The 26801-nt window shown below is 38.7% G+C and overlaps 1 protein-coding gene across 4 annotated transcripts in view; it reads right to left on the minus strand.

The window, feature by feature from the left end:
* The window catches only part of iqsec3a (IQ motif and Sec7 domain ArfGEF 3a), a 90099-nt gene that overhangs the window by 46744 nt on the left and 16554 nt on the right, over window positions 1–26801 (minus strand). For all 4 annotated transcript variants that reach the window (XM_008400649.3, XM_081603824.1, XM_008400653.3 and 1 more), the window contains exon 2: window positions 22700–22780. In XM_008400649.3, the coding sequence (XP_008398871.2) occupies window positions 22700–22780 (81 nt within the window). The remainder of the gene's footprint in view (window positions 1–22699; window positions 22781–26801) is intronic.

Consider the following 26801-nt stretch of genomic DNA (forward strand, 5'->3'; position numbering starts at 1 on the left):
TAATTATCACTGTAGTCCAGTTAGTTGTTACAAGAAGTTAACACTGATTTCTTGAATCCAAATGAATCCATAAAAGAGAATTTATGGTAGAACAAGGTGCACGTGGATTTGGGAAGCAAAGTGAGTTCACGCTTGCTTCAAGAGAAGAAAAAGAACCGGACAATGGTGACCCAACGTCCTCTTTCAATATCTGGAAACCAATTTTCTTGGTTCCAAAGAAAGATGTAAGTGTCTACAGCCATTGATGACTTGAAGAGACATGTCATCTGCTGGTGTTAATCAACTATGTGTTATTATTACTCAGACTTTGCATAATCTACGCAGAAATCTTTGAGCACATCATGCTTGCGTCTCCTGACAAGATTAACGGAATGGTGAGTTAATTTTTCAGCAGGAATTTGCACCTGCCCTCACTGCCAAAAGTACCAAAAGCTGGTAACCTTGGTGTTACAGTGCTTCATGGGCTGAAAAACTGGTGTGACCTGAACCCTATTGAGAAAACATTTATTCCTAGAATATGATTGGTTCAATTTCAATGGACTGCTGTCGGTGTTTTAGTTTTCAAAAAGACTGCTTTAAGTAAAACAAATATCCTGCTTGTTTTCCACTAGTTGCACTCATTTAATAAGTTCAGCTTCCCTAATTTGTAACAACTGGTTCAAAAGTATTGAAATATGAACAGATGGTACTGCCATGGTGGTTCATTTTTCTTTTTACGCACCAAACAAAGCCCACGGTTTTATTTCAGTACACTCTGCTCATGTATAGCCACCAAACATCTGCTGTAGAGTGAACACAGGTGACTGCAATAAACTCAAGCACCACTTAATGATTTTTATAAGGAAGCCGTGCTGATTATATTTCCAGGTGATCCAAGTCACTGCAGACTACTTTGGCTTTCATTAACCTTCATCGTTTTCGCTGCGTCATCACCACAGTGGAACACACTGAATGAGATGAGCAATCGGACTCTGTGACCAGAAGGGTTGAAAAGGTCTTGCCTCTGGTGGACTACAGCCAGGAAGCTGCTGTAGAGGGCATTATGCGAGTAAAACCACATCAGCACAAGTCGTTGCAAATGAGATCCCAAAAGAAGCCACCCGTTATTTCAGTTTCATCTTGCTCAATCCAAGACAATAACTTCATATTCTCCCAAAATGGCCGAACAGTTTACATGAAATTTAACTGTAGGAAGCAAGTGTTTGCATCTATTGTCTGCCTAGCAAAGTGAGTCCTTACTACCAAGCAAAATTCAGTTCATGTCACTTGAATTTCCTTTCACTCTTTGCCTCCCAGAAGTGTTTCTCACACTACTCACAGAGAATTAATCAGTTCATCAGGCGGAACATAAGGGCAGCATGAAGAGCAGAGGCTCTGCATACATAAGATTTTTTTTTTCCCTATGATGTAAGCATAGGTGTGTATTTACAAAGAAAGCATTGCCCTACCCCATTACCATGCCTGTAAGCAGGAAAAACACTACTTGGTGCCGTGCAGAAAATTTAAGCAGTACTGAAACCCCACAAAAAGTGTTGTACTTATTGTTTCAAAGCTTTTTCTACTGAAAAATTCATGACAAGCACAGCAAGATACCTGCTCTTAAACTAAGAGCAGGTATCTTGCAGTTTACACTTCATTTAAAAAGTGTTTCCTTACAATAAATATACTAGAACATGCACAGTCAGCATTAAGTAACTAAATGCAAAGGCGAGCACCATCTTACTTGATCACCAAATCAAGTGTAGTCATTTTCCCTCTTCAGGAACTGATTAGCATCGTTTTATCTTCATTAGACTTATTCCAAATCTGACCTACACCTTTGCAAACCAGGGGAATCATCTATAAATGATAGAGATGTTCTCCACCGGTCACATTTAAAATTCCACCTCCTGGACAGGTGGCAAAAAGAAACGTCAACGTCGGCATTAGTTCTATGACAACCGTATCCCTGAAAGCACCAAAAGTACCAGAGTCACCTTTAAAGAAGAATCATTTAGAAAATTTGTGATAAACCTAATAATAATTAGACTGGACTAAAGGCGCACTGATTATTTTTGTGGCTGGTTTCCAATCTAAGTTCTATAATGACTCTGAAAAATCAACCTTATTATTTATATCCAAGTTTGTTATCAATAAAGGTCTGTGATGTAGCTGGGTTAACATGTTCTGAGAATAACATCTATATTGTAGAGCTTTGACAAAATCATATTTAATAGAGGCAAAAATAAGAGAAAAATGTAGCTTAAAAGCTGTCTTATATTAAAACAATACAACTAGAGTTCACTTTGTAGGAAGCTCTTAACACCTTAAAATAGCGATTATCACAGTTAGCACTAATAAAAAGCTGTCTTTATTTGTACTCTAGAGAATGTAAACCCTTACATTGATTTTGAAGATGTTAAAATGACTTCCTACAAACACAGCATGAATGATTAAGCTTCAGTGGATAAAACATAGCAAGACTGCTGTGATACACACAGCCTTACAGCTATCTGGTAACATATGCTGCATTCTATTTGAACTGGGAAGTCAGAATTTCTGATCTCCAGTTGAAAAAAGAATAATAAACCAAGCACACCATGAAGTTGGAGGCCTCAACCCAGGGTATTGATGCTGTACACATAGAACATGTAAAAGTTGGAGAAATAAAATGTTTATTTGGTATTCTTTTGGGTTTTATCAAATTCAACAATTTGCAAAGAACTGTAGTCTGTGAGTATATTTATTTACTGTCTGAGTGAATAAAATGTAGAGGATTTCACTGTTCAGAGCTTGTGGTGCTAATGGGAGTGTTTTCATATAATATCATCCAGCTGTGTGCATTCATATTAGATGTAGGAAGCTTGAACAAGCTTTTGAGTTGCCCGATAAAAACCTTTTTCCCCTCTCTCTTTCAATAAGGCGTCAAATCAAATACATCAGCCCCTCATTTATACATCTCTTGGTAGCAAAAGGCCCTAAAAGAAGCGCCTTGTTTTACAGCTAACAATAGCATACATTGAGTATCTCAGATACCACCTCTTAAAGAAACAGCTGCATACCATGGCTGATAGACGTTTTAAAGCAAATATAGCTATTACATGTTTAAATCATGATAGCTTCCCCCCATTCCCCTTTCTCAGCAGTAGAAAAGCAGTCTCCAGACTTCTGCAATCCTTAACCCATGCTAAAGGCAGTTTAGTTCAACACAAATTTGTTGTGCTGCAGCTCAGCCTTAATTGTAAAAATGGATGGTAGATAAAACAAATCATAATTATACAATGTGAAGATGACTTGATCTCACCCATAAAAATTCATCTCGAGTAGACATGCAGTGATGTATGGGTTGGCGCCATCCTTTTTTTTTTCTGCTTGCATCTTGTGATCGATCTTAAGGTGATGGATTGATTATACAGAGCCTGATCAATAGTGTGCCCGATAGGGTTGGAGGGCATGGCTCAAAAATAGAACTGTGTAGCAAGAAGGAGGTAACGAGGAACAGAGATGGACAATACAAGGCAAAGCACATAATACTCAATCTTTAAATGAAATCCATACATACTGAGCAGAAGTCATAAAGATGACCAAGACCTATGCTAAATGGAGCATGTCACGTAAAACAGAAAGTCACTCTTTGCATTCTGAATCACACTGAGATTATTTTAATTTTTAAAATTAAATCAACTTAATCAACCAGAATGAGTTCAGAGAAGTAGTAAAGCATGGAAGATATGCGTGGCCTAGCACAACCACAGGCAATTCCCTTGCACTCCCAATGAAACCTCTTGCGAGCAGCAACACAACACAAACTAAGACAACAGGTTGGGCTGGTGAAATATTCAATGCACGGTCTCAAATAGAATCTCTTCAAAAGCCATTGCCCCAGGTTGTGGGTAAAATGGAAAGTGAGAGAGAAGCAGCTGAGACTGCACTAGAGAGCAATTGTTAGCACTCTGCAGTTGTAAACAGACACAATTCAAGGCTCAAGAGTCATAAAAAGGAGCTCAAGGAGACTCAATGAGGTACATCATTTAAGGTAAAAGAAAATCATCTGTAAATCTGGTGTTAGGTGTCAAGTCTTACATCCAGAAGTATGTTCTTGTACAGTACTTCTTGAGTCTCTCTTAGACAAAGCATAAGTGCTAGGAGCCCCTTTTAAAATATTTCACTTTTAGACACCTGAATCATATGAATGGATCATCATCTTCTTTCAGAGTCTGATTACCTGCAGAAGACAATAAAGCATTTGAAACAGCTTGACCTTGACAACTGGGATTGGACACCCTTGATGTAAACATATCGCTGTTACACTTCTGAATTGCCAGTTAGGTATTTGCAGAGCTGTAGTGGCTGACATGTGAGTTGTGCATTGTGGTGTATTAATGACATAAGGTTTCAAGACTAGCCAGTTATAAGATGTGAAAGAGGAAACACCAATGAATACACTGATTTTCAAAGAAAAAGATGTAATCCTCCCCATTATCCTCTGCCCATCTTTGTTGCCTGCACCGCTGATTTTTTTTCTATCCATCTTTGGTCGCTCAAATTTAGCCTCGTCTTCCTGATCCCAGGTCCTCTGAGGGGGTCAAGGACATCCTGCTTCATGTCCCTGTTACCAAGTTCAACAAGGGGTTTGAGAACAATCAACCTCTTGTTCCTATTCCTGAGTTCTTTGGTAAGGGTTTCTGGCTCGAACCACTTCTTGTTCCCATTATGAGTTCTTCAAGGAGGGTTACCCAGGTGAACCCACCTTCTGCTCCTGAGTTCTCCAACAAGGTTGTTCAGGCAGACGCGCCTTCAGCACCGGTTCCCAAGTTATCTGAGGAACTGTCCAAATGGGATTGTTTCTGTTTCCTGATCCTGTCGACCTCCAGGGTTCCTCTACCTTATCCAGGGCTGGGTAAGCTAGAGGTCTAAAGACCACCAGTCTTTAGACCTCTATAACCATCACCGCCTGTCTCCTGACGTTGATCTCGTTTTTTGCTTTGTTTGGGACTCTCCTATTATGATCCTTGGGGTGTTTAGGTTTCGGTTTCTAATCATTTCCTTTTTTGTTGACTTATGAGGTTGCCATTTGCCATCCTAACTTACAATCCCATACACCAATGATTAAGACCCTGGTCCTTTATGGTAACGTTGAATATAAGACGCATATTGCAAAACAGAATGTAATAATTATATTCATGCAGAATCACTACTTAAAGTGAAAAATATTAAGCTGTTCAGGCCTGTAGCAATCAATTATTTTTGTATTTGTTAATTACTTTGCCGTTTTGCATTTTGTGATAAATGCTTCTGATGGAGCATATTTTGAAACAGACCAAAGACCAATATTCTTTGTAAATAACTGTCGGTTTTAAGGTGAATAATGATCTAATGCAAATCAGACACATAAAAGCTACCATTCGCACAAACTCAAACGAGCATTTGAAAGCAAAGTTGTTTTAAGATGGAAGATATCAGCTTTGGTCTTGGCCCCATTCTGATGAATAATTTTGCCAAACTACAAAAGAACAGGTTTCTTTTAAAATCCTCCTTTAAAAAAGTCATTTTATTAGGTTTTGGCAGAGTGAAATCCTTACTTTTTAAAACTCGTCTGAGGAGAAAACACATTTCAAAAATCAAACGTATCCATGTTCACTGTCCCTGTCATTTTCTGATGTTTGCGTTTCAACTCCTTACTCATGTCTGGCTACACATCAGAATCCCAAGTCTATTCTTTAATGACACAGCAAAGCCAGATTTTTATGGATGCCTGGCGAAGAAGCCGATAGCTCAGTGTGTGTTTGAGAGCAATAATGCCTAGAGAAAACATGCAGCTGCTTCTGAGAGAGTAACAAACAATTGAGTTGCTCCCCCAGCCCTGGATAATTTTTGAAAACTAATTGCTTATTATGTAGGTCCATCAGGGGGAAATAAGTGTTTTTCCCCCCCTCTTATTTGACTGTCTTCATATTTACCACACACTTAGGCAGTTTTGTCATATACAAATTAGAGTCTGAGTTTGCTTCTTTCAAGCAAAACAGAACACCAAGTTTGATACTTCTGAGATTACATTAAAGGGCCTTTATGATGTGGAAGCTTTCTGGTCATTCATAACATTTCAGATCAAAACCCTACTTCTCTTTATCTCTGAGTCCTCTTCTAATCAAACACAGAGTGGGAGGGAAATGGATGAAAAGATTGAATGAATACAACATGCAGATGACCTGGATACCTTGGCTGATTAAAAAGAAATAGCACTGGACTAATCCGGTGGCAGCTGGACCTCTCATCACACACAGGAGTCAGGTAAGGTATTAAACTGGGACTTTTTTTTTAATTCAGGAGTTAAGAGGGAATGAGTTAAAACTTTCATTTTAGCCAACACAAAATCTAAAGATAAAATGCTAATTTTTGCTTTAGCTATCTTAAATTATATGCTTGCCAGTTCTCAAATTCTTTGTGTGTCAGCCAAAAAGCAGTTTTTTTGTTGTTGTTTTTTTTAGTTTAGTTTTTGTAATTGTGCTTTTATCCACTTGCCAGAAAGTCTATTCACACCTTTGGTTTCCGTAATTTTTTTCAAGTGAACGTCAATCATATTTCAAAAGCTTTTAGCAACAGAAACTAATGTGATTTGTTGACTTAAAGGCCTTTTATACAGCACAATGTAATCTGATTTAAAACACACTGCAAGTGCATTGCAGGGGAAGTAGGGACAATGCACTAAAAAAAAAAAAACATGCTCAAAAAAAGCTCAGCCGGAAACTTAATTGAGTCAAGCACAGCAGAGATGTTGAGGTTGTAAACCCATAAAGGGGATATGAGACAAATACGCAAATATGACAGGTAAGTACACTATATTTTTGCAGATAACAAAACTCAGACAATTAAAGCTGATGTCACATATTTGAAATCTTGCTTGGCACTGGTAGATCGCCACCTCAGACTCCCAAGTTTCCATTTTGGAATATCATAAGAGATGGTACCCCTCTACACCACGTAGGCCAAAATAAGTACATAGATCATTTTAAACTCTTCCAGCAAACACCTAATGCTGTCTATTTTTCTAAAGAAGACAGTTCCCAGATTATATGGGAACCTTCACAGTAAAGTTATTTATTTCCTTCCCCATAAACCTATTTTGTCACCACTGCTTCAAGCCACAAAAGAAGAAAAAAAAGAAGTAGTGAGGGGAATATTTATTGTAAAAATGGCGCTGAACCAGGAAAGGCATGGCCCAACAAAAGAGCCATTTTTCACCCTGTAGCACGTTCTCCATTATCTGTCACTGTTCTCAGACAAACAGACAAGCTCGTATATTGCAAATCAGTCTCCCCTCATCGGTGAAATTGGTTTCAAGGGGAAATAAAAATAAAAAAGGAAAAGGTTTCATTTTGTTTTTCCATTGGCAAAAAAAAGAAAAAAGAAAAAACGTCTGACGATGATGGCTCGAGTTGTGTTTCCATTGAGACTGCGGCACGTGTTCGGCTGCTATCCTATCACCAGAGTGATAAGAAGAACTGGAAAGATTTCAGTTACATCTTGCAGAATCTGTCTGTGCTGGTTCATGTTTAATCTTTTTCTCTGACAATGGTCCTCTGTAAAGGTGATAGACTGTCTGAAAATAAGCAGGCCTTTTGGTAAAGTCAAAATGGGAGAGGTCGATCTTGAAATGAGCTCGCCGTACTCCTACAGTCGCGCTTCAGCATTTTAATTATAGATTAGAGTTTCAGTACACTATCTTTTACAATAAAGGGTCAAAATTAAAGTTTTCCAAAAGAAGTTACAAAAACTAACTTTCAGCTTGATTTTATTCTAACTTTTTAAAAAATCTGTGAATTAAATCATATCTCTGTAGCTTGAACAATAATTCAGTAACTGTAATGTACAGACCCATTCTCAAATTTCTGCAGCCTTTAACAGCCAGGATTACTCTTGTAGTCAAGTCTATTCACCAGTCTACTGCTATATGGCTGGTGGGCTCTAATGTTAGATTCTCTACCTTTCTTCCATAAAGGTCAGATGACATGACATTTAAAAAAAATAAAATAAATAAGGGTAAGATGATTTTTCCAATGGGCTGTACATGGAGTCAGACTTGATATGTTTACCAAAGAGCTTTACATTTAGCTCATTTTGATTTAAAAACTATGCTACAGCATGAGATGGCACAGTGTGACGCAAAATTTCCAGTTTCAAACCAAATAAATAAACACGTGCGCTTTTGAAGTCAAGATAATTAATTCACGCCGCTCCAAAGCATGACAGTTGGAACAGAAGCTGTCCCCCCTCGTTCTCTTTTCTTTCCTTTCATCGGCATTCAGTGGTGTGCAGGTTAGTCATTAATTATAATGTAAAGAAAAAGGACAAAATGTCGGTTTTAACAGAACAGAGTACTCCATTTAAAGTGACACCTTAGTAGAGCTGGAACGCGCTCTTGTATCAATCTCACTTTTCCTTCCATTTCGTCCCAATCCAACACTAACCCCCCAACCTGTTTTTTAACTTCCACTCGCTTTCATCCCTGTCATCCACATCTCTCATTACGCTGAGTGAGGCGACAGTGCGGCAGAAAGCCTCATCAGCACTTTTGCATGTCCTCTTCCCCCTGCACCAGCGCCTCCTCTCCACCCATTTCCTTGCTGATGGGCCGTCAAGAGGCTGTCAGCGAGCCGCAAGGGGAGGACGAGGGCAGAACGCAGTGATCCACTCTCAACTTGACAATGTCGCCAACACGTGGGACACCTAACGTCCCTTCAGAGGGAGAAATGGGAAAAGACTGTGTCCCTTAAGGTCACCACATAAGCAAAACATTTCTTTTTCATACTGTTACTCCCAGTGCCTGTTTTAGTGAATGGGTTTCTTGCTCTCCTACCGTCTTCGAACTAGTTAGATATGGAAGAGAACAAAGCATTGATAAGAATGAGTTAAGATAAATTTAAATTTAAAAAATATTCCTCATGTACATTATTTCAGGAGATATTTCCACCCAAACAAAAACCAAGTGATTAAGTAAATCAGGCCCCTATGTTGTGCTGTAACAATGCCATGGAAACTGATACATTAAAAAAAGACATGCACATAGTGGGGCTAGGGTTTTATCATTTTAAAACGCTGAACATTGATTTGTCTACACCAAGGTTATTAAACTCATTATCTTTAGGCCCATATCAAGATCGAGAATGTCCTCAAAGGGTTATGGCAGAATGTATTGATAAAACGCGAGCAAATGGCTGACTCATCATTCGATGAGTACTTCTTAAAGTTAAATAATATTGATAATCTTTTCACATTGATGTCATTTGACTGAAGATAAAAAACCGCTTTGATTTAATTGATTAAATATTTAAGCGCACACAATCGTTATCTTGAAGGTGACGCATAAAAAGTACTTGGTTTGACACACATGGTCTTCAAGCGCATGCAAGGCCAAAACAATTTCAAAAAATGGGAATTGTGCCGAAGCACAATTCCCACACAAAGGAATTGTGCAGGGGACACACAATTTTTTTAGGAATTGGAGTCGCTTTATTAAACCTTGTTAAAAAAAAAAACCTTGTGTTAAATAACATCATTGTTGTGTTTTGACAAAGCTGATTATTGAAAACAATGGTCGACATTTATTTTTGTACTTTTGTGAAAGGATTCCAGTAGTAGTTCGGCATGTTAGTAGTTATGTAAAACAAGCACTTTGGTCCAAGTGAGACCAGACGAATCCTGGGTGCTCTGGGGGAAGCTTCCCCTCTTCAGCCCAGGTTTGTCTTGCTGTTAGGGACTTTGAAGACCATCTGGCAGCCAGGGTGACCCGACTTCTGCTTTGGCCGGCCCTGAGGGGAGCTTTAGCAAGTATAGGTCAGGGGTTTCAGTGCTCTATGTTTCTTCTCGTTCCTGTTTTGCCTGGGCTCTGCAGCTCCTGTGCTTTGCTGCGAACCTACCACTGTCCCTGGCATATGACTATTTTGTGGGGGAGCCAAGTGTCTGTCCACCTGTCTGGAGCTGCTATGGGCTTTGGGAGCTGAGATTACCTGTCCTGCGCTGCTCTTGTTCGCTGAGTGTACAGGGCCTCTGCCCTTCTCCCCAATCTAACAACTTTGCACCTCCAGGTGACAAATTCATACACACACATTCTCCAGAGACTCTCACACCTCCTACATCTATACACATAATCCAAATGGCTGAAGGTCATACAAATACAGGTTCTTATTTCACTGATGTGCCCTGCCTGATGTCGCCTTGACTTAGTAAGTTAATCTCATACGATATGGTCTTTGTACACCTGACTACACTGACACATGTAGACAACTTGCTGCTCCACTATGTCATACATTCAAAACTGGTGCTTTTATTGGATCAGCGGTTACAAAAAAAAATTGTCTGCAGCATTCATTTTTAATCAACAGAATAATTTTATCTTAGGAAGGCAATGTTTTAAGCACTGAATTAACTAAAGATTAGCTTATATATAAACTACACAGTAATTTATGGTATGATCAAATCAAGAACAAGAAGGGGCAACAATTTAAAAAATAAATAAATAAATAAACATACAAGAGGCAACCCAGGGTGAAAATTTAGCTACACTGATTGCACGGTCCCTAGTTTGACAGAGTCCCTTGCATGGACCACATGTTTTGTTTTTTTGGGGGGGAGTTTTGCTTGCAATAAATGCAGAACAAAAAGATCCATTATGCTGGGCCCTTGGTTTTAAGGTGAGTTGGTAAAAATAACAATGAAAGACTACAGCAGCATGGAGGAATAAAGCCAGATAAGGAATCTATCCTCTTAGAGTATCTTCTCATTTGATCCTTAAGACTCACTGCCCTGTATGAAACAAATTCTTCGTCTCAACCGATATCTGGTTTTAGGCTGTCTCTTTGCCCTTCGTGTTACCTCCTAATGGCCCCAATTCTGGATTCTGGCTCCCTCTGTTGCACTGTGAGGCTGGATAAAGTTGCAGACTGTGTATGTGTGTGTTTTTTTCCTTTCTTTTTTTTTTTCTAAAACTGCCATCATTTACTTCTTTACAGCTTAACTATGAGATTAAAGTTGACTAATTGGATGGGGGACATGGGATGAAATCACGGGTAAATGGCCATAAGCATAAAGGTCAGGACAACATGTGCAGTCATGTGGGCAGACAGATGTTGTGACTGCTTGGAGCTTCTGGTTCTCATGAGCACCCCCTGCTGTCCAGAGAAGCCATCTTATTTTATCCGTCGTCGGAGCTCTGGGCAATTTAGATAGAGGGTCAGCTACATGAAGGGAATGGATATTTATCCCATAACATTATGCTCCGTCTTTTGTCTTGGCTGATTCTGTCTCATACATTCGCCTACACACTGGGGACATTTTATCGCTCCATATTCAGAAGTGAGTTGAGCTATTGACCGGGCCGCAGATTGGAGCTTTGGGCACTCAGGGGCCTCAGAGATGATGGAAACTAATAAGACGGTGAACCATTAAAGACGGTGGGAGAAAGGAGCAAAAGGAGGGAAACAGAAATGCAATCGCATCTTTCGGAGAGATTTGCCACTGTATTCTAAATCTTTGTTATCTGAAATCTCAAGAGCTGCTTGTAACCAGAGCGCAGGATTGATCTACAAAGGTAAAAGATCTGTGCTAAGGCTGAGAGAAAGAGCACCACAAACTGGTCGTTTTTCCTTTGAAAAAGGTTGAACATGTAAGACGAGGGGATTCATTCCAGAGATTTTTCACCAAAATAACTGCGGAGAATATTGTTGCCGGATAGGCGTTATAGCTGCATATCTCAGAAAATACTGTGGCCTTCTGTTGCTGTGTCTGCAAGGACAAGTGAAGCAATTCTCAGAAATGATGGAAGTCATTATTCACCTTGCTTTATATAATAATGTGATAAAACATGTTCAGAAATTCAATTCAGTAAGAAGACTGGCTGGGTTGGAATATACCCAAAGGAAGGTTTTATTATATTGTATTAGGGAAGCTTTTAAAAATATTCATAATGGCGAACATAGCAGGCGCTGTGGCAATTTCTTTTAAACCCTGTAGGCTGACAAAATCTGAAACAAGCCTCAAGCAGTGATAACTTATCACAGTGGCATCATTAAAGACTTTCTTTCTGAACCTGATTGTCCTTTAGCGCCACATAATACCTTATACAACCGCTCTGCCTGGCTGACTCATACTCCTGACTAACACACTGGCTTTTATGTGTGCAGTCTTCACAGTCTTCTTTGAATATACTTCCTTCCATAGCTGTGTGTGTGTGCCTGTGTGTGTGTGTAAAAGGGGACAAAATTACCATTTTTTTATACTCAAAAGTAAAAGGATGGCTGATTGTGGACTCCAAGATATACAGTCACTTTCAATATTAGAATATGCATTCCAATCAGCCTTGTTTATCAGATAAAAATGACCTTTTAGAGATTACATTTTAGCAGGTATGTATATATTTTTTTTAATATTCTAAACTCAAACATTGTGTCTTTATTTACTGCAAGCAGAAAATCATCATAATCACCAGAAATAAAGGCTTTAAGAAATCAATCTGTCTGTAATCTGTGTGTTGTGTTTCACTTAATAAATTCTGTTACTGAATGTTTCAATGTTATTCATTTTTTTATGTGTTTATATATGCTTAATCATTTGAAAAAGTACAAAAGCAACTTTGTGACTCTGTAGAAATCTTCCGTGCGACACAGCAGTCAAATTAAGTTTTCAACACATGCTTTTCTCAGTAATGTGTTTTTCCTACAGGGCTATTTGGTGAGAAATTTCCATCAGACATCAGTAGCAGCCAGAGTAATCCACACATAACACAAAAAAGGTCTAATGAACATATGTTAAATTCGATTTGCATGAGGAATACGCATTAAAAACATGAAGATGCACAAATGTTTTGGCCAAATGCCGAAGTAGAAAGGACATAATCGCCTTAAACCAAATACTCACAAGATTTCTGCAAAACATTTTCCATACTCAATAATGCACTGGGAGGGGAAAAGTCTGATCATACGAGACCAAAAATGTAACATTTTTGATGTCACTGTAGACTGGAGAAGGATGAATGTCATTGCGAATCATCCCAGAAACTGTAAACTCCAATGTTTGGAGGTGGGAACATAACGGCGTGAGGCTGCCTTTGAACATAGGACGATATTGTACGAAGAATAAACTGAGAAAGTAACTGAGAAATTCTTGAAAAGAAGCTGAAGATGAAGAAGAATCTTGAGATGAACATTGATTAGACACACAGCCAAGGAAGCTCAAGCTATTTCAGAGGAAAATACATATATAAAGGCGAGGCCGGCCCAGTCAATAACTTGACTTGGATCCAAATGAAATCCTGTGGGGAGAACTGAAGTTCAGAGTGTACAGAAAGAAGCTCCTCAAGAGCTCAAAAAGTTTTAGAGACCGTTTATGTGCACAATGTGTCAAAATCAAACCTGAGCAATAAGTGAGAATACTGTCTCAATACAGAATACGTCTTTAGTCTGTCAATAACAACAAAACCACTTAAGAAATGTTGGTGAGCGTGTCATTCCACTTTATTACAACTTTATTTATTTATTAATTGTTTTGATGTTTTTTTTATGTATGCGGGTTTATTGGTTGGACGTGTTCACTGGTTCTTTTCCCGGCTGTAATGCCGGCCTCTTATTTCACAAAACTGAGACAAGCTTTTGAACACAGAAGCAGCAGTAGCTGACTTGCAGGAATATAGCACGGCAGTCCTCTTTGTATATTGCCTATATAGCTTCTTCTCTCATGCGTATAAAGAAACGAGGAAGCGCAGATGTGCCCGTTGCTGCTCTGCTTTGGCTGTCTCGCATAAAAGAGACCTTAGGGTGAAAATAAATTAGTTCAAGGCATCAATTTAATTAGAAACCACCCCAAGCTCCCACATTCTTTAAAGCTCCTTTCTTATTCATTCCCTGTAGAGGTTTCAAATATTTGGATGAATTTAGGCTACATGTGTCCCAAAGAATGTGTTTTGATGGAAATAACCAGAAACAAAAAAGAAAAAACAGCTGAATGGTGGGACCCCAGAGGATAATGATGTTGATTGTGCTTCTCTGATAGGTTGGAGCCTAACCCTAAAGGCCCAATAGAAGATGACAATAGAAATAAAAAAACAACAACTTTTGCTTCGTCTTGGTTCTGCAACTTTTTAAGTCATGACAGAAGGGGAAAGAAAAACAGGCAATCTCTCTATATTCATAAACCCGGATGTGTTCTTTTCTCCTCTGCTTCCTGTTATCGTGACAACAAAACAGCCAGCGACCAAGGTCACTTCCTCCAGATGAGGCAGCGTGACGGCCAGCGCCACAACATTCATTGCAGGGAAAGGCATAGACAGGCAGCAAGTATTAAATTATGGAACAAAGAGTTCAAGGAAACTGTGGCCGGGGGTATCGCTCAAGAAATTCAATTCTCAGATGCACAGGTGAGACGGATGGAGGGAGGAAGAAGAGCAAAGGGTACTTTATAACAAGTTAGTCGGATAACACGTGTGGCTGCCGCGCACCTTAAAACGGTGAAAAAATGGTTCAGTGATACAAGACATTGCTGGGGTATTCAAGCTACGTAAAAAAATCTTAAAATAACCATTAAGCAGACATAGGAAACATCTGGAACTAAAATTTAACTTGATGGCCAACAAGTCTCACGTTATGTCTCCTGTGCATCACAAACCATCATCTAAATGATCTTTACCATTTAAATTTATAAAATAAATTATGTATCTTTTAAATAGCATGTTTCTGATCTGCCTTTACATGTTCCTGTGATGTTTTCTTCCTTTTATCTCCCTAAAATATTGCAGATAGTAAATATTCCCCTTAATCAAGTTATTTTCCAGAAGCTCTTGAGACTGTAGTGATCAAAGTGACTCAGATCTTATTTGGCAGATAGAGTGACCACGGCGTCTCATTGTTCTGGGTGAACAAACTCAGCTGTGGATTTCCTCAGTGGCCCTCTCTCAAGTCTGCAAAATTACTTCACGTCATGTCATGTGTCCTGATGACGCAACATTTTATCACTATGCCACTGCGGGGACCTTACAGTCACCGAGTCGGTTTGTTCACTAAATCAACAAGCGAATCAGTCAGAATTCGCTTTTTTTATGAAGCCTTCTTCATAAAATAAAAAAAGTAATTGCTTTTGGTCAAAGAAGTAAATAAATTCATGGATATCATTAGCTAAAAAACAAAGAGTCTACAAGAAACACTGGTGTAGTTTTGGACTAACCTTTAATAACCACATCCACTAAATCAGTTTAGGATGATCATTAAAACCTTGCTAGAATAAAGAATTTCCCTAAGAAAGGCAAGGGAAAATTTTGATTCTCTGATTTTGACCAAACTTTATTTTCTTCTTCACTTGTATGTTTCTTTCTGCTCTATAGCAAACCATCAATGGAGTGAATTTCTTCTTTTTCTTCTTATCCAACAAATTAAACAAGTCAGTCAATTTGAACCTGTTCATTTGTCTACCAACTAAAAAGAAGCCTTAGGTTCGGTGCTGTAATAGAACAGGAAAAACACTAAAAGTTAGTTATTGATTTTTTTGTTTGTTTTTTTTTGTCAGATAGACTTAAAGAAAAAGCGAAATTGGACAAAATTTGTACATCACTACTTTTTGTTCCCCTGAGGAAAAAACTGTCATGAGGGATTTGTATTTTTTGTTCTTTTTTCAAATACTATGGTCTTTCTTTTCCTTTCTACTTGGACATAAACTATAAAGTCCTTATTCAGGCCACTTCAAGCTGCAGAACTCCAATAATTATGTCAGTTTAATATCAAATCCAGTGATTAATTATAGAAACGGGTGACATGGCAAGGAGTCACAGCACAGCTAGGGGTGAATTGCCATAATTCTTTCCACACACCTCTTACTCTCCTGCCTTTTAGCATTTTTATACTTTGTCATAAAATGCCTAGCATTAAATTGTAATCATATGCTTAAATGCAACTTTTGGATGGATGCCTTAGCAGCAATTGAGGACATCATCAAAAAAAAAAAAGATGTGTTCATCAAGATGAAGCTTTGTGACGTTGCAAGCTAATTTCCTTTCTGACGAGCTGAATGGCAGGTTGTGTATGCTAATTAGCATAGGATAGCTAATTAAAGCGCTGGCGTGTGCGTGTGTGTGAGGCATTTGGTTAGGAGCACCACAGTAGGGCTAATTTTAAGGGGTCTGAAATGATGAGCAGCATGTCAGTCTTTTTGGGACCTGCTGAGGAGAAAGAGTGAAACGTTTGGCAGCTGAATCTTTGACAGGATCAAGCATCATGCCCAGAGTGGGAGCCAACATCTGCCAAAGGTTGACTGGACAGTTTATATTTAACTATGTGCCCTAAAAAAGATATAAAAAAAACATCACAATGGCAATTTTCTCAGAGGACTAGACTGAGTCAGAACCAAGGAAATTTTTTACCTGCTTATAATTTAACCTAAAAAGAAAAGCAGAAGCATAAAAATCTTAACGAGCTCTAGCATCTAGAGCCACTCACTTGAGTGACCTTTCACTCAAGTCACTGCTCCCAAGTTTACAGAGCAAGTCTGAAAATTTCCTCTCGTTTGGGTTTTTGATTAAAAACACACAAAAAAAAACCAAAAAGGGATCCAATTTGAGCAGCTTAAAAATGTGAGTCTTTTACATTTTAAAAGGCTGCAGAAACCCTGCAATATGAGCTCATTATTATTACGCTCCAGCTAGTCTGCTCATTACCTTTTAGGAAGTTCAGTTTTAAGATCACAGAGACCAGACACCCACCAACGTCGCAAATTCATAGCTTTCCGCTGTTTCTATGACTCTTCAGGGTTAAATTCAACAGATTCAACTCTCAAAACAACTAGAGGAACACTAAGCTGAACAACAATCAATTTTGTTAAGATGGTGAGATAAACTTGGATCGTGTTCTAGACTGGTTTGTCCAAGTTTTGGTTGTATTACAGCTTTCATTACTGCTCTGACCACAGATCTGGTTAGGTTGCGGTATTTTGTTGTATCTGAATTATGAATATAAATATACTTTAGCTATAACTTTTTAGCATCTTCTGTGATTTTTTTGTTCCATTTTGAAGAGTGGATTCAATAATCTGGTGATCTGTGTCAATGTCATATTTGAACAATAGGGGAAACAATTTAAGGAAAGATATCCGGATATATATATATATATATATATATATATATATATATATATATATATATAGATATAGATACAGATATATGTTTCACTTAGTGAATGGGCTACTGAAGAAAAAAACTTTTAAATGGTACTATTATTTCTTAAAAACTAAACTGTATATAAAACATAAAAAAATCAAGTCAAATGCAATACATGTTAACCATCTACCATTAATCCTTCTGACTCATTTAATGCACTGTTATTGTGCTTGAATATATATATATATATATATATATATATATATATATATATATATATATATTTAAATTAAAATTCCCCCTCCTTTTATTAGGTTTCTGGGCTCCTGTTTGTCGACTGCAGCACTTCTGTTTTTGCTGCAGAGCAGAAAGCTGAGCCCCGGCTCCCCAGCGGTCTTATAAAGGTAACAATAGAACTCCCGTGTGCAAACGAAGCAGAGCACAGCAGACGATGGCTCACACAACTAATTGAAAGGCTGTAGCCATCTCAGACAATCAGCCAACTCCATCCGCGATTATAGATGTGACGTTATGTGCCGGGATACAAATCCGCCACTGTCTCCAAACCCTCTGGCGCCCGTTTTAGACCTGGCGATGGTGACCCTGATGAGCTTTCGGCCTCCTCTGGGTGCTCATTATAGGTGACAGCATAAACCTGACTCCTCTCTTTTCAGCTCAAACTTTCCCCTCTTTTTAATGATTTCCCACATACCAAGTTGGGTCCTTTTTTCTGTTTCTAACTAATCCAACAAAACAAAAGGACAAAAAAACTCAGGTGTTTACCAAAAGCAACATGGCGACCGGAGCAGCGGGCTTTTGCTTGCAGCTCCCAGTTTTGTCCTTTTCCGAACTGACCCCCCTTTGACACGGAGGCTGAAATTATTCGAGGCAGAAGCAGCAGTGCAAATGAAACATCATCATGAAATCTCTCTGACATGTCCAGTGAGAGAAAGACGGTTTGGTTACGTGCTAAAATAGCAGCGGTGTTGAGCTCTCTCTTTATGTTAATGAGGTCTAGTTCCGCATGAAATATTTCAGTTCTGCCGGACAACAGGATCAGGATCCGGTTTTTATACATGTTCTGAATCCTATGCATTACATGTCTTCTTGCATTCACAAGTCAATCAACCCACATGAAAGTATATTATTCAGTATGTAAGAAGTTACCAACACTACCTAGCATCAACTGTCAATCAATGATAATCCCAAATGTTATTTTTAAATGAAAATAGGGCTCAAATTCAATTTAGAACAACTACACATTTATTCAGGCTTTGCTAGTTTGCAAATTCAGCAAAAGCATTTATGGAAATCATGCACTATGCATCATTTCTATGGCTCATTTTAAAATTTTACCAGCATAAAATTTAAGTCGGTATATGTGAAAGACGCAAGGAAGTTTTTTATATGCTAATTCAGAGATTTGCCCTGTGAAAACATTAAAAACTTCCTCACAAGTACAAAAAAAAGTTGATAAAATATCTCAAGATTTTGTTCAATCTGGCCTTGATGATCTGTTACAGTGTTATATGTATTCCTTAACTACAGTGCCTTGCAAAAGTGTTGATATCATTTGGATTTTTTCCTTCTTTTTTTCCACTATGCAAACATAAAGCTCAATATATTTTAAGTTTTATGTGAAAGACCAACCCAAAACAGAGCATACTTTTGATGTTGAAGGAAAATAGTGCACAATTCTACAAATATTTTCCCGATAAAATCTTGATAGATTATCCACAGCTGTTCTATAAAACCCTTGGAGATTACACAACGTACATTAATCAGATACATCACCATCTCTGCGGTGAAAAACAGCGGCAGCGTCGTGTTGTGATACTTTTTCTTCACCGGGGACCGGGAAGCCGGTCAAATGTGACGGGAAGATGGATGGAGTTTAATTACGGGAGGAAAAACCTTTTAGGAGCTTCGAAAGAGTTTAGGCTGGGATGGAGGTTCATCTTCCAGCAGGTTAACAACTCTACACATACATGTTTAGATCAAAGACTACTCATGTGTTAGCGTAATCCAGTCTCAGTCCAGGCACTAAAATCTGTTTTAGAATTCCCTCCACACAATCGCAAGAAGTTTGAGTTCTATTGAAATGAAGAAGTTAAGAGTTTCTGTCTTTAAATGCGTAAATCTGGTGAAGACCTTCCACACAAGAATGGCAAATGCAATTCCAGTAAAAAAGGCGATGAAATAAAACATTGACTCAGGAAGCCAAATATAAATTCATGATGGATTTTTCACATGTTGTCCTTTAAATCTCGACTAAAAACCCGACTGTTTAGTTGTATTTGAAACGTAATCATTTACGAATGTAACGATGGCACACTGTTTTGATTGTTGATTCTATGTTGCATGACTTTGTGTTTTTGTGTTTGTTATTATGTAAATCACTTTGAAATGCCTTGTTGCTGAAATGTTATACAAATACAATTTGATTGATTGATTGATGAAATGAAAAAAAAAGTATTATTCTTCACTTTCCATCTGCGCGCTATTATTTTGTGGTGCTATTTCACGTAAAATCTCAATTAAACACATCAGTTTGTGGTCGTATTGTGACAAAATGGGAAACGTGTCCAAAGGAACAGCAACACGTCTGCAAGGCGCTGTATATTAAATCGTTTACTGCATGCCATGTTCACTGCAGTGACACACGGCACAAACACACACTTAACACTCACACAAAAACAGATAAGACAGGGAGCTACAGGATGCCTGATTACTGCCAAGCCAAAGCATGCAACATGATACACTTTTTTTTTTTTTGGTTTGTTTGTTTTTCACATGAACACAAATGCATTACATGTGTCAACAAGAAGGCTCACCAAGTTTCCAACATGGGAAGGTCCCTATTCTACACACACTGATGCACTATGACAGTCTTAACACATATTAGTAGACTTTACCAACATGGAAGTATTGCACTTTTTTCTTTTCCTTTTTTTTTTTTTTGGAATCAGTGTGACCACATTGTGGAGACAAGCCCGAATGGAGTGAGCATGAGTGATGACAGATGCAATGAGGCGAGAAGGGTGGTGGGGAGAGAGGGAGGGGGTGCTGTGTGGAGTTATGTTGCTGGGATGTGGGGGATGCCACGTGAAAGGATGATCAACCAATTACTGACAACAATGCGGAAATACAGAAAATCAACCTGAACAGAATACAGCTTTCTAAAAAAGAGATAAGACGCAACAAGAACAACAACAAAAAAAAAAAAAAGACAAAAAACCACAAGCTGCTTTCTGTCTCAGCCCCAGGGGGTCCTGCTTTGAAGTGGTTTGCTTCAGAGGTTGCCAGGGGGACGTTTTAAAGTCTTGAAAGTTACAGAGGACCTTGTGCTGTGCTCCTTGCTTGAAGCCTTTGTTAGTGGCCTTCAGAGCACAAGACAATTAGACAACACAACAGCCCAATACACCTTTTATCAAGCAAAGTTCGACTCGATAAACTCTGATTGATCCGCGACTTTACATCCTTCACGTCTCATCTATCTCGAAATCACCTTCCGCGCAAATGAGCCGTTCGAGCCGTTAAGAGCGACACATTTTTGATTGGTGTGGTGCAGAGGAACACCTCGGATCTGACGTGGCCTCCTCAAACTTTCCCTGCCTCACACTTTCTTTCGTAACCTTTCATGCCGACATTACCAGTAGGTCTAGAGAACATGCCTGAACAATGGGAACACCTGCTCCCCATTTTTAACCCTAAAGATACATAAAACTTGGATCATTTGCCATAGTCCTCTACGTTTGCCTCAGTCCTTGAATGCACAAGGGTTAAAGGGAGGGAGGAAACGTTTTTCGCTCACTGGTTCATTTTTTATTTTTTGAAGTAAAGAAATCTGATGACAACCTGCAGTCACACAAGCACATTTTGCACATTTTGTACATTTTTGAAATTATCCTACTCATTTGTTTGGCTTTTTTAATCTTTGCTATTTCTAATAATTGCACATTATTTCTTATGTTGTGCATTTACTTTATGTATAGTATTATATACCAGGTTCTGTTTTAATAATCGTATTTTTGTGTAAATTTACGTGCTCCAACTTGCCTGTCACTTTGCTGCTGGCACACCAAAATTTCCCCAATGAGGGACAATAAAGGTTATTTCTATTTCTATTTTTGCTCTTGTTTAAATCCTATGGCTGCATTAAAGTGCTCCACTCCTCAGTTTATGTTTCTCTTTTTCTACATCCTAAAAGACATTAGAGTCCTAAAACTCTAAGCTTAATGCTTCTCAGCTCTTACAAAGATTAGAACCTGAAAACGAATGAAAAAAACTCATTTAATTTTCCCTTCAGTTCTAGATTTCTTATTCTCCTCCATTTCTGCTGCTGTACTAGTTTTAAAGCACACTCTGCCCAATATACTACAAGAATGTATGCAAGTAAATTAATTCACGTGGCTAAAAGCCAAATAATAACTATGCCAGACCTTCGCTTTAAAAGATTGCAAGCCTGACCTCTTGAACGAATATGAAAAAGGAATCAAAGATATTTTGGAGACGTTTTCTTTCTTTTTTTTGGATTCCAGTAGCTATTTTGTCTTATAGGTTTTATTGATCTGCCTTCTTTTTACTAACCTCATCTAGAAGAATTGATGACTTTATGGAAAGGTTGAGAACTGATCCTTCAGATTGATTTCAAAATTGTGTGATTGGTTTTTGATCAATTCCAAGACTTAAAATAGCTTAAATGTTTATGTACACATAATATGAATGTGTAATAAATACATTTTGAGTTTTGATCCGAGCAGGTTCTAATATAACTTTTTTATTTTTATTTTTTACATCGGTTCATGCAGCTGCCTTCACACCTTGCAGGCCTATAAGTTTGTTTAAAGAGCGTCTGCGTCAGCGTTTGTCGGTCTGCAGCCCTTTTGCCACTTATTGTGTCCAGCATTGCAGGGGCTATGATTTGCTATCCAAGTGTGTTTGCTTATCCGCTGTCCTCTGCCAAGCTCGAACAATGCAGCAAAGCAATCCTATGAAAAACCGAAGTCTGCGACAAACAAACCATTTTCGGGTGAACGGCTTAATTGCTATTGATGTGCCTTGGCTTGTTGAATGCTATAATTTCCAGCGAAACTCGGTAGGTGGACTCCACTTGTGTAAACAAAAGTGGAAGGCGAGCAAGCAGTCAGCTCTATCTAAAAATGCCAAGACAATATCCGCATCTAACTGCACGCCGAATTTTTTAAATGACCTAAAAGTAATTAATTATGAAAACTTTAAAGGAATTTTATGGAATGCGATATTTTTCTTTAATTTAGAAGCACAAAATCCTTTCGAAATCTAAATCCTTGGAAGGCTTCTTCTTCCGCCATGCGACTTTAGAGACTCGAGCAAGAGAACTCGGGCTTTTCCTCCCTGCAAGACCTTGAAGCGTTTACAACCACTTCAACTTTAGACACCGCTTCTGAGGCAGCTGACTGGACAAGGGTTTAGCTACTGAAGCACTGCTACTAGCAGGATGCATGAGAAGAGGCCGCAGTTGAGAAAAGGGTCTCAAAAACGGAAAGTAAATAAAGGTGAAAATCAAAACATTTGTGAAGATGTTACTGGGAGGGGAAATCATCTTACCTGGGGACACAGGCAGTGGAGGTCTCCGCCTCAGGGGCCTCCGGGGCTGGGCAGCAGAACTGGTGAAGAACCGTTTGGTTGCTGTGTTAAATAAAAACAAAAAAAAGACAATATCTTAAGAGGGTCCTATTGAAAGAGTCAACTTGTCGGAATTTTCTCTAATGAAAACAGGTTTGATGTAGATCAATTTCTTTTTTTTTTTCTGCTGTGAAATAGAAAATATCAGCAGTACTCAATAATTGCAGTTGTTTATGTTTGTTATGTAGGTGTTTGATCATGAAAAAAATACACCAGTGCATTATGAAAAATGACTAAGCTAATAAAATTTGTGTACGTGATGAGTAAACATCTAGCAAGAATGAACATGCTGATATTGTCTTGAGTACTACGTGTAAAGGACAAATACTTTTAATCTCCTCTAAAATCCAATTTCATGTTGTTCTTAAAGTACTATTTGACCAATCAATGCAGTGCAGTTAACCACCTACAAGACACAGCATACTACAAATAGTAAAATTAATGATTGCTACCATAAATGAAAAATCCAATGTTTGTCTAAAAACTGACGACTCCAGTCCACACAACCACAAGTCACTTCATTTTAGCGTGGGGTTTTTCTTTAGCCAGAAAAGATCAAAACAAGCAAAGCTTTCTTTACTTTTAAATCACCTCAAAATGACAAAGCATAAAATAAAAAACAAAGACAGAATAAATGTATCTGAAGGTCATTCAGTTGGAGGTAAGCAATCTTTTCCAGCGTTTTATTCAGAGCAACTTAGAGACAGGTCGAGTCTAGCCCAAATTTGAAGATGAAAAATTGCCTGCTTAAATCCTTTGGTACCTGGCCCAATGTCAGACTGCTGGTGGTAATTAAGTTGCGAATAAAAGACTCCAAAGTGTGAAAATCTGGTTTTATCAGGAGAGAAGTCACATGGAGAGCCACATGCTTTAGTACTACAACACGTAAACGTCTGTTGACTGAAGAAAGAGGGAGAGGGTGAAATTGGTGATGCAAACCTGCACAGGCCATTAGAAGGTTATCAGACGGAAGCAAGATCAGAGATTTAATAATAACTTTTTTTCCATAAAGAAGTAAAAAAAAATATGATGGTGTTATCTTGCAGAATTGTGAGATCTGCTTTCAATAAATTAGCCAGTGAGAATCCCCAAGTCTTCTGACAGATGAAGGCAAGATAATTCAATTTTATTCTATTCTAAAACAGGTCTTATTAAGATAATATTCAAAATAAAATAAAAAAATACACACAGGCATATTTTTTTTAATTACAGCCCTGTTGCAATATTTATATTTTTATATTTAAATTAGTTGGAAATAAAGTGAGCCATCTCTATAGCTTCAAAGCATCGTTGAAATATTCAGCCATCAAACTGGTGGTCTCTGCAGATGTCCACTCCCGAGTGATGCTCAAGTGGAAAGAACGCGGGTGTAAAATTTTCATGTACGCGCGAGAAAGCTTTCCTTTTATCCCCAGTTTACGCTCTCTCCCTTTTTAGACTGGACACTGCCTCGCATTTCAAACGTTCATCCGTCTCTTCACTCAGTACAACCCCAACCCCCCCCCCCCCTCCAACCCCCCCCCATCGTTCTACTTTCTTTCTGCTCGCTCTTTCACGCTGATTTTACATCACTCTCTCTTAGAATCCGCACCCCCCCCCCACAACTCCTTCTGTTGCTGGGTTCTGCAGACAGCCTGTGTTGTGCTAAAGAGGAATATGCTCAATTACTCTGTCAGAGAATGTGGCCAGCCCTACGCGTGCTGCGCTGTGTCGTCATGGGGACATAGAGGAAGGACACAGCAGGTGAGAGAAATGAGCAGGCAGAAAGGGTGTTGTCAATTAGTTACTGAGACACAAGAGAAAAGTGATGGTTCACTACATCTCCTTCTCTAACCACCTTGATTTGGTCAGTAAACAGTAGTAGTTTATCTCACAGAGAATGGCACGCACAACATTTACTCTGCAGCCTGAGAGAAAATTCAGCACATCCATAAAAGCAACAGTCCCACTAAAAAAAGCAGGGTAGGGAGAGGAAAAAAAAAAAAAAAAACTCCAGAGAAGGCGGTCGCTGGGTGTTTTCAAGCAACAATGGCTGATAGTCCAGGGAGGGGATGACAGGAAATTAATTTTCATTGTTAATGTCTCCTCTAATTGTGTTCTCTTTAACAACCATGACACTGCTGTGGTTAGTTTTAATGGGGGTCCAGGACACAAGACAGTCTCTGAGGGAACGGCGATTAGTTGGAGTGCTGGAGCGGTCGAGACGCTTGTGGATTACGATAAAGGTTGAATATGCTGCTCATCGGCAAGGAAACATTCAAATCAGCTGTATCGCCGTAACACTGTCAAAGGTAAGAAAATACTCAAATTTAATACAAATTTGCATATTTGACCCCGTTTTAGAATGGAAATGTAATGTCCACTCTACATGTGTTTTGTATAAAGAAGGCTTATGACCACGTCTCTGTGTCGTCATTTGTGGCACAAAGTGGAGCTGGATTCCATTTCAGGCTATAATCAGCTACAGGCCGCCCTTTACCCTGATCCGGCTTGCAGTGTTTCATGGCTGCTGTGGAACAACACAAACATCGTCGACGGCAACTGCTGATGTCTTGAGACTGGCCCCTTAAGTCCACACTGGGACCCATTCCCAACTGGGTAGCAGGAGGGAGGCCAAATAGTTCCTCCAGATCCCAGAGCAAATGTTCTCTGCTAGAGGAAGGTGAAATACTCCCTCAAGTTTAGAGAGTCGATCTTCGGCTTTAACAGAAGGCGTTCAAGTCTCTCGGTGTTTCGTCATGAGGGATATCGGTTGATAGAGCAGGAGATGTGCTCACTGATGAGGGTTTATGCTGGCATTTCTCCAGTGCATTCTGAATAAGAAAGAGCTGAGGCAAAAAGCTCTCAATCCATCAGCATTTTAAATAAGGTGGTGCGTTTCAACTCTACTAGTTCATTATGTCACTTGCCTAAACACTGTTTCTTTAAGGAACTTCCGTTGATTACTTTGAGTTTGCAACCCTCCCTCCTGAACATATACAACTGTGAAAACTTGAAAACATCTGAAATGTTGATCTTCCTTTGTGTTTCAAAATGAAAATGTGTGCTGTAGTGGAACTAAAAGAAAATAGCCTTGCTGCTCTGACATTTTAACATGGAGCCATACTTTGCTTATGTAATATATTGGAGATGAGAGTTGGAAAAAAAAAGGTTCATGCATACAATTTATTTCTTTCCTAGACCCCAGTTCGAAATTCCAAGGTTATAGTATAAAATCCTGCTTTGCTGCTTTATACCTGCGACTGAGGAGGCTGAAGAAGAAAAATAAATACCTAAAAACAAAAATAACTGGAAATGATAGCAGTAAATGCACAAGAAACAAACATTTGGCAAAATCAATCCATTACTGACTTAAGGGTCAAAGAGTTGGTTTTGAATATTGAAACTTACAACAAAGAAATAAAGATGTCCGCCTCGCTTTTCCGTTGGTAGGGAAGGGCTACGTTCTTGGTAAATCTGTCATGTTGTCAATGAGTCTGGTGTCTAATGGCTGACATTTATGTAAAATTAAAATTCATTAATTTTCATTTTACATCTAGATGTAGATATAAAAACTTCCTCACATGTTTTGGTAACATTTTCTATTTTTTGTCAACCACTTTACTTTCAGTTCTACCGCATTGACCTCTTTACTCTTCGTTTACCTTGGTAACCCTGCCTGAGTGTACGCAGGACTTTTTAATTGCATTTCCTTCTGCTTATGCTGCTTATTATAATTACACACCTCTATTCTCAAGAGTCATGGGCTTACATTTTTGCATTTCAATTGCTATTTAATTGATAGCGTGGAAACGTACTCTCATATGTGCCTGCACTTATTTGATCAAAAGCAGCAATTTAACCAAGCTTGCATCCAGCCCTGCATTCATCCCTCAAAAACCTTTACGACTCACTAAATAAATATCTGTTTTCTTAGTTGCTCTTAATAAAAAAAACCACAAACTGTGACGATCACACCCATAAAGCTTCAATATGATTTCACCAATTATTCCACTGAAACCTGAAAAGCTCCTGGCTCTTTAAT

Source organism: Poecilia reticulata, chromosome 23 (assembly GCF_904066995.2).
Source record: "Poecilia reticulata chromosome 23, P_reticulata-male-v2, whole genome shotgun sequence".
Classification (NCBI taxonomy): Eukaryota; Metazoa; Chordata; class Actinopteri; order Cyprinodontiformes; family Poeciliidae; genus Poecilia; species Poecilia reticulata.